Genomic DNA, 9,421 nt, shown 5'->3' on the forward strand with positions numbered 1-9,421 from the left:
ATCAAGCTGTAACTCAACTGTCAGTTAATCTCCAATATGCTTTGAGGGAAAACGTAAATTCCAGACATTCAACAATTTAACATCATAAAACCCAGGATCTAATAAAAAATTACAAGATGTGAAGAAGGACTTAAAGGAAAACATGAATCTAACAGAAAGATAATTTACCCAAAAACAAACAAACAACCCCCCACAAAAACCTAAATGTTCTTTTAGAGCTGAGAAAACAATATAGTATCTGGAATAAAAAATTCATGACATGGGCTTAACAGCAGATTGGATACTACAGATGCAAAGACCATGATCTTGAACATTTAGCAGTGGAAATGGTACAAACAGCGGCAAGATTAAAGCCTGAGGGTGGAACAGGGTGGAGGGTTGCAGAGAGAAACGAGTTTGGGCGCAAGGGCGGAAAAACTTTTAGAGAAAATAATTTCCAGAACTTTTCCACATTTGATGAAAACTATAAATTCACAGATCAGTGATCCCTAACACATCAAAGAAAATAAACGACACAATGGCAAATTATATTCAAGTTGCAAAACAAAAAAAAAAAAAAAAAAAAAAAAAAAAATAAAATAGAAAAAAAAAAAAAAAAAAACAAACAAGAAACAATGATTAAAAAGAACATTTAAAAAAGCAGCCAGAGGAAAAAAAGATGATAAAAATGACTGACTTATTAGAAACGATGGAAACCAGGGCGGGGTGTGGTTGCTCATGCCTGTAATCTCAGCACTTTGGGATGCCGAGGCAGGACGACTATCTGAGCCCAGGGGTTCAAGACCAGCCTGGGCAACAGGGCAAGATCCCATCTTTTGTCTTTTTTTTGAGACAGAGTCTCGATCTGAGTCTGTAATCCCAGCACTTTGGGAGGCTGAGGTGGGCAGATCATGAGGTTAAGAGATTGAGACCATTCTGGCCAACATAGTGCAATCTGTCTCTACTAAAAATACAAAAATTAGCCAGGCGTGCTGGCGGGTGCCTGTAGTCCCAGCTACTCGGGAGGCTGAGGCAGGAAAACTGTTGGAACCTGGGAGGCGGAGTTACAGTGAGTGGAGATCATGCAATTTGCACTCCAGCCTGGGCAACAAGAGCAAAACTCCGTCTCAAGAAAANAAAAAAAAAAAAAAAAAGAGGGATAGTTGCAAACCAGAGGATGAAGGAACAAAGTATTTAATGTGCTTAAAAAAAGAAAAAAAAAACTTGTCAAGCTAGAATTGTGTATGCATAATACTCAACTTCAAAAATGCAGGCAAATTAAATAGATTTTTCAAACAAATGAAATCTGAAGGGTTGGTTTACTACAGAATGCACAGCGACAAAGAATACAGTTCTTCAGGTGGAGGGAAATACCAGCTGGAAACTCAGATCCACACACAAGAATAAACAATGCCAGAAATGGTAACATAAGTGAGTTTTCTTTTTTTTTTTTTTGAGACAAAGTTTTGCTCTTTCACCCAGTCAGAAATGCAGTGGTGCGATCTCCGCTCACTGCAATCTCTACTTCCCAGGCGCATGCAATTGTCCTGCCTCAGCTTCCCAAGCAGCTGGGACTACCCGCATGTGCCACCACACCCAGCTAAGCTTTGTATTTTTAGTAGAGACGTGGTTTCACCATGTTGGCCAGGCTGGTCTTGAACTCCTGATCTCAGGTGATCCACCTGCCTCAGCCTCCCAAAGTGCTAGGATTACAGGCATGAGCTACCGCACCTGGCCATTTTATAATGTCTTTAAAAGATAAAGTATCATAGGGATTATAAGATATTTAAATGTAAAATATATAGATGGTGATAAATTTAAAATGCATTTTAAAATTCTAATCACTAAAACAAAAACAACCCTCCCCCCAAACAACAAGAAAACACTAGTGCAGAGGTATAGCAAACAAGCCAATAATAGAGTTAAAATAGACTGCCAAAAATTAAAAAATACAAAACTGACTCCAAAGAGAAGGCAGGAAAGAGTAAACAAATAAGAGATGAGACAATAAAAATCAAGTACTAAGATGACAGAGTTAAACTCAACCATTATACAAAAAGTACTTAAATATAATTATATTAAATATAAGCAGTCTATACACACCACTTAAAAGGCAGAGATTGCCAGACTGGATAAGAAAGCATGACCTAGTTATATACTTTTTACAAAAAGCACATTTTTATTATAAAGGCACAGGATTAAGAGTAAATGGATGGAAAAAGATTCCATGAGAGCACTAATCCTAAGACAGATGAAGTGACTATGTTTATAACAGACTAGATATACTTCCAGGACAAGGATAAAGAGGACAGCAATAAAGAACGTTTCATATGACAGATGGATCAATTCATCAAGAATTCCTTAATCCTAAAATGTGTATGCACCTGATAACGGACTTTCAAAACACACACAAAAAACCAAAAAACTAATGGAAGTGAAAGGAGAAATAGATCCACTGATAATAATAGTTGCAAGGTTTCAACATTCTCCTCTCAGTAACTGGAAGAACAAAGACAGAAAAATCAATAAACATAGTATTTGGGTTGCCAGAAACTTGTTAAGACTGGTTTTCTGTTTCTTCTTTTTTTTTTTTTTCTTTTGAGACGGAGTTTCACTCTTGTTACCCAGGCTGGAGTGCAATGGCGCGATCTCGGCTCACCACAACCTCCGCCTCCTGGGTTCAGGCAATTCTCCTGCCTCAGCCTCCTGAGTAGCTGGGATTACAGGCATGCACCACCATGCCCAGCTAATGTTTTGTGTTTTTAGTAGAGACGGGGTTTCACCATGTTGACCAGGATGGTCTCGATCTCTCGACCTCGTGATCCACCCGCCTCGGCCTCCCAAAGTGCTGGGATTACAGGCTTGAGCTACCGCGCCCGGCCTTCTGTTTCTTCTTTAGAGACTAACGATGTGCATCTCAAATGTGATACGAGCATGGAACTGAGTTTGAGAGTTCCTGGTTTGCAACTTTCCTTCCTGGAATGCAATTCTTTACCTGTAAAATGGGGTAATACGATCTTATTTACATGGTTGCTGTGATAATTAGATGAGAATGGAAAGCAGTCTGGATGCCATTAAAGTGCTGTGCAAATTCTGGCTATTTTTTACTATCTTTGGTGGTCTAAGCAACAGGATTCTTCTGTGTTACAGGGTCAGGCACTACCTGACCCCTAGTGATTGGTCACCAGCCTGCCTGACTTCCTGCTAGCTGTGGTGCCCAGGTTGGCCCCTGCCTGTGGTCTCAGCACTCTGTGCCCCCTGCTCTGTTCCTAGGAAGGGCATGCAGAAGGAATCCTAAGCTTCGGGAACACTGCTTCAGTATTAGCTCATTTCCCAAACCTGCCCCCTAATTTTTTGCCAGGCGCTCTTTCCCTGTTACCTAGTCCTCTGTCTCTGGACTCCTTATTCCTGCTGTGTGGTTTCTTTGTGTAGTTCCCTGGCTTCTTTGCCAACTCCCTATGCACTGATCCAACCAGCCAACCACCAGCCACACCTTCCTTCAAGAGTGGGCTGCACACAGACCCACCTGGACTCAGGGAGGCTCCCCCTGGCCTGGGACATCTTTATCCCCTGCCAAATTCTGGCTCTGGTCTTCCCAGACGTGCTCTGGTATCACATTATGACACTACTCAAGACTCAGTGTCACCAATAAGGGGCAAGGAACATTTGCAGCAAGCCACTTGTGTTCTAGGGAAACCTTTTAAGATGGGGAAAGGAAAATGCACAGACATTAGCAGGGTCAGCAGCACAGCTAGAGGAGAGACAAGGAAGAATGATGCCTTACACAGCATGAATCCTGGAGTAGACTGAATGTATCTGAGGACACTACGACATTCACAGCATCACAGAGTGACATCTGTTCCATGACCCCTGCAGGGGCCACATGCTAGGGAAAGGCAATAAGCCTTAGGAGAATTCCCTAAGGGAATCCTAACACTGAAGACTTCAACTTGGGGATCATTTCCCAACCACTTTGGAGGAATTGCAAAAACTTCTTACATTGTTTTTCTTCCTACTGACTCCGCAACACTACTCCTGAAACCTATCTGTGACCACAAGGCAAATACAAGGCAAACTCCAAGAAGACTAACTGCAGAAACCCATCCAACATTTCCTTCTGTTGTGCTAGAATATACCTGCACAGAATGTGTCTGCCTCTCTGCTGTGGTTTGGAAACTATTTAGTCAAATGACAATTTGAGGTTCTAACCATACCTAGATTAGGGCTTCACCAACCTCTGCATGTACTGCAATCACCTGGAGTCTTACAAAGCAAGGATTTTGACTCAGTTTGCATCTGAGCTGTGGTGGGACACAGGACTTTGCATTTCTGACAAGATCCCCAGCTATGCCAACGCTGCTGATCCGTGGCTCACGCTCTGAGGAGCACAGACAACACCGAATACAAGTCTGTAAGATTACACACCCCAAATCTCATGACGTGACGGAGTCACTCAGCATGAAGGCTTACGGGAGATCCTTGTATTTATTCATATGACATTTTAATCAATGAGACCAGTTTAGTCAAAGTGTCGTCAACCCCAGTGTGTATTAAACTTACCCAGAATTCTTGCAGCTCTGTTAGATGGCTGATGTTTTCAATCTTTTTGATTCTATTTGATGCAATGTCCAACATGGTGAGTTTGTTCTAAAAAAGGAAATAAAATGTTTCCTGGATTACCTCTGATCAACAGTGACTTGCATGACTGATCACACAGGTAGTGTCAGGCGCTGAGCTTAGGGCTGCAAGCACGCTGCCCTCTCTGCTCTCACAGGACAAGGGCACACTACAGAGGGTGACGAGACCTGCCTGCTTCCTCCAGCCTTCCCTGGGACAGTGTTTCCATCAGAGCCTGCCCAGCTACCTCCTTAAGCTCTTCTGATTGTTGGGATTTGAGACTGTGTTAGACTCCAAGCCCTGTGCTCCCAGAGACTGACGGTCCCAGCAAGAACTGAGTAACCGCCTGATGCTCTGAAGAAAGGTTGACAATTGTAGTAACATTTCCTCAGTGCTCGTCATGAGGAAAGGTACGACCAAGTAATCTTCAAAACAAAGTTCCTCTTTTCATTTAGGGATGAGGAACTTGGGACTCAGTGGGACTAAGAATGTGCCCAGGCACACAGTAGCAGTGGGAGAGGCAAGACTCGGACCCCAGGCCCACACTCTTGTTTGGGAAGAGGCTGCCAGAAGCACGAGTGCAGAGAAAGGAGCTGTGCTGAGGGCCGGGTCCTGAGGACTGGTGCTGGGCCTGCTGAGTACCTGCTGCAGGGTGTGTGTCCCCCACCAGGAGACTAGAGTGTGTTTTTAGGATCTTCTACATCTGGTGAAAAGCACACCAGATACTCACTTTCCAATATACATGAGCTAAGCCTGGGCAATACTTTTCTCATAAAAAGGAGAACGTTTACAAGCTGTCCAAGAGCCTCTGACAAAGTTAACTCCCTGCTCGGCCCTCATGCTCTGCTGCCTCCCAAGCCCCTCCCTTGGTTTTCTACTGCATTTTTTTGCTATTCTAATTCCAAAGCCTTCCAAGTTTTAAAGGAGCTTAAAAATGTTTCAAAAGCAAACACTCCTTCCCCAGCCTCCCCCAAAATGTACCCAGCCAGTGGCTTTCCCAATTCAAAAGCGCCATGGAGGCCGGGCGTGGTGGCTCAAGCCTGTAATCCCAGCACTTTGGGAGGCCGAGGCGGGTGGATCACGAGGTCAAGAGATCGAGACCATCCTGGTCAACACGGTGAAACCCCGTCTCTACTAAAAATACAAAACATTAGCTGGGCATGGTGGTGCATGCCTGTAATCCCAGCTACTCAGGAGGCTGAGGCAGGAAAATTGCCTGAACCCAGGAGGCGGAGGTTGCGGTGAGCCGAGATCGCGCCATTGCACTCCAGCCTGGGTAACAAGAGCGAAACTCCGTCTCGAAAAAAAAAAAAAAAAAAGAGACAAAAGCGCCATGGCTGTGCCCTCTGGCTGCGCCACCCTTGCTGCCCAGTGCCCCTGCGGGCACCAGATGCGATGTCAAGTCCGACACCACTCTCCAGCAGGCTATGCGCGACATGCTGCCCGGAGGTGCCTTCAAACCACCCCATCTTGGCGCCCTGGTCAGTTCTGCTCACAGAGTACCAACAGCAACAACGTGTGAGGGAGGAGCTCGGGGGGCAGGTTCAGAGTAAACAGGGCTTCAGGAGATGTTGCAGAAAACAGGACTGTGGGCAGTCCAATGACACACTGCCTGGCGGCGGGGCTGGGACAGGCCTCTCTAGCACAGATAGCAGCTCTTCCCCTGAACCCTGCACCGTTCTGAGATGCTCATAGTCACCAGGTATGCAAGCCCAGAAACTGGTAAAATGAAAGTGGCCTGGAACACACAGCAGGATTTGAGCCTCGTGCAGTCCAAATACCAAGGCTCAGTAGGAGGGGCTGAGCTGGTGATGGGCTCTGGCTGTCAGAACTGGTCCCTGACCTCTAAGCTCAGGATTCAGTTATGCACTCAATGCTATTTCACGTTCTTCTAGGGAGGTGGACAATGTTGTGAAAACTCATCCAAAAGCAAACTAGTAAGAACTGCTTAAAATATACAGAAAAAAAAAAAAAAAAAAAAAAAAAAAAAAAGGATGGAACGGAGTGAGGAGGGCAGGCACATCAAAGGCATGACAATGCCACAGAAGTTACACCTGTCAGGGACCACTGCAAGCATATTCTAGACTAACAGGAGAGAGCCCAGAGCTGGAGGAGACACTGCAGAAGAAGACAGGAGTCGTGAAGCACTGGGGAGGGGCACTGTCTAAGTTCCCATCTGCAACAAAACTACATTTACTATCTTATTTCCCACTATAAAAATAAATTCCGGATAAATTAAGAGACAAAACTTAGGAGGAAGTATTTGTCTGATCTCTAGTGAAAATATGGCAGAGGGAAGACTGTCACATTTGATCATGATCAAGATTACAATAACGTAATTACCTTTAAGGCAACAATTTTTTTTTCTGTTTTGTTTCAGAGGCCCAAGAATAATCTGGTGTTTAACCAAGATCGCGGTGTAGCACTGCTACTGGTAAAATTCTGAATGACACTTCTTTCCAGTTTTCCTGGGACTGGCTGCTTATCGGAACGCGATGCAGACTGTTTGTCTCCCGGTGGACGCTTGGTGGTGACTGCGGGGCCTCGGCTCGGGTGGCCAGCGTGCAAGAGGGCACTGGGGCTCCCTTGAGCATGGGCTCCCTGTTGCGCATCCCACCTGGCCCTAATCCCAGGCCCTTCCACAGTCCCCAGTGCTGTTCCACCCCAGGTATGTCTCAGCTTACCGCTCTAAACCACACAGGTCAACGCTTGGTTTGTATGCTGGTTTTATAAGCTTTTAATTTCACTGCAAAGTCAGAGGAAGGTGACCAAACTTTCCACAGGCAAATTTGAATTTTTCCAAAATTTTATGCAGGAGTTGGTGAAATTTACTGATGGCAACTAGGCCCTGGGTTGAGGCACAAAGCCCTTTAATGAGATTGAAATGCTATGTTTATAGACCAATCTAGTTATATTTGCTGGCAATTCAACAAAACGGAAAAAAACAAGTAAAATTGAATGAGAAAAAGTCTTTTATTTCTCTTGAACACTGCACTGGGACAAAGCAGGTGGGCAGGTGAGGCCTCTGCGGGCACACTTCCTCTCAGTGTGAGGCCGGCCTGTGCCTGAGGGAGAAGGGCTGGGGAGGGTGGAAGGAGCATGGACAGGCGAGGGCAGGTGTGGACAGCAGGCAGGGAGAATGGGGGAGGAGGAAGCTGCTCATGCTCTAAGAGGAGGAGGGGGCTGGGACTGAGAGCTGGTCCTGTGCCCTCTGTGGGCTGGGAAGTAGAGGCTGGCCAGTGGGGCCATCAGCAGAAGGTCAGTGGCCTAGAGGGGTACCAGTCACCCTCTGTAGTACAGGGCCCCTTATGAGCAGGTTGGGTTTGTTTTTTTCAAATCTTGCAAAATGCCTGCAGTGCCTGATGGTATGCAGCGGATGCTGCCCCACTGAGGGAGCCTACAGATGCCTGTGCTGAAATTCCACAGAAAGCGTCAGCCCTTCAAGGCACACTCAGGGCAGAGGGCCGACAGGCACACAGCTCCTGCACTTCTTAGTATGAGGAGGGGCCCCTCAGTTTTCAGGATGGGAAGGTCTCTCCGATAAACCTCTGGAGGCAGGGCATCTTCCTGACACTGGCCCGAGAGGCCGGTGTGTGATGGCCAGCCAGCTGCCTGCCTGCCTGTTGCCCACCGCCCACACAGCCCCAGACCGACAGCGGGTGTCTTACATTGTTCTCCAGGCCCTCGATGACCTCGATGCCGTTGTGGCTGAGGTACAGCTCCCGCAGGTTCACCAGGTTCTGCAGACCCTCGATCTTGGTCAGCCGGTTGCTCTGCAAGAGGGAGAGCATGCAGCCGTCAGCACAACACAAAGGACGAGAGAAGAAACGGCTTTTAGGAAATCCTGAAGAATTCTAAGAATAGAGCATTTCACTTAAAACATGCTGGAATGGACTCAGGTAGAAGAAAAAGAGGATCAAAATTTTGAGCCTCCTGTACTGAGCGGAAATTCATGCATGGGAATCATATTATTTTTTTTGAGATGGACTTTCACTCTTGTCATCCAGGCTGGAGTGCAATGGCATGCTCTCGGCTCACTGCAGCCTCTGCCTCCCAGGTTCAAGCGATTCTCCTGCCTCAGCCTCCTGAGGACTTGGGATTACAGACATGCGCCACCATGCCTGGCTAATTTTGTATTTTTAGTAGAGACAAGGTTTCTCCATGTTGGTCAGGCTAGTCTCGAACTCCCGACCTCAGATGATCCGCCTGCCTCAGTCTCCCAAAGTGCTGGGATTATAGGTGTAAGCCATTGCGCCAGCTGGGAATCACATGTTTTTTAGATAAAGAATTCATTGTTAGGCCAGGTGCGGTGGCTCACACCTGTAAATCCAGCACTTTGGAAGGCCAAGGCAGGAAGATCACCTGAGGTCAGGAGTTTGAAACCAGCCTGGCCAACATGGTAAAACCTCGGTCTCTCTTAAAAATACAAAAATATAGCTGGGTATGGTGGCGCATGCCTGTAATCCCAGCTCCTCGGGAGGCTAAGGCAGGAGAATTGTCTGAACCCGGGAGGTGGAGGTTGCAGTGAGCCAAGATTGTACCACTGCACTTCAGCCTGGGCGACAACAGCAAAATTCCATCTCAAAAATCAAACCAAAAAAAAAAAAAAAAAAGAACTCATTGTTAAAAGATACACTTGGTGAAGGTTTACCTGAATTAATAAAGTGTAAAAAATTATTGAATATTTTAAAGTAACTTATTTTCTTTGTTGTTGTTGTTGAGATGGAGTTTCGCTCCTGTTGCCCAGGCACAGTCTTGGTTCACTGCAATCTCTGCCTCATGGGTTCAAGCGATTTTCCTGTCTCAGCCTTCCAACAAGCTGGGA

The 9,421-nt window shown here is 46.0% G+C and overlaps 1 protein-coding gene across 3 annotated transcripts in view; it reads right to left on the reverse strand.

Moving 5' to 3' along the window:
- The window catches only part of PPP1R7 (protein phosphatase 1 regulatory subunit 7), a 31,804-nt gene that overhangs the window by 5,700 nt on the left and 16,683 nt on the right, over positions 1–9,421 (reverse strand). For 2 of the 3 annotated variants that reach the window (XM_017510799.1, XM_017510801.1), the window contains 2 exons: positions 8,265–8,369; positions 4,540–4,626 (listed from right to left, as the gene is read on the reverse strand). In XM_017510799.1, coding sequence (XP_017366288.1) covers positions 4,540–4,626; positions 8,265–8,369 — 192 coding nt within the window. The remainder of the gene's footprint in view (positions 1–4,539; positions 4,627–8,264; positions 8,370–9,421) is intronic. The other variant, XM_017510800.1, reaches the window with a different exon arrangement.

Source organism: Cebus imitator, unplaced genomic scaffold (assembly GCF_001604975.1).
Source record: "Cebus imitator isolate Cc_AM_T3 unplaced genomic scaffold, Cebus_imitator-1.0 Scaffold443, whole genome shotgun sequence".
Classification (NCBI taxonomy): Eukaryota; Metazoa; Chordata; class Mammalia; order Primates; family Cebidae; genus Cebus; species Cebus imitator.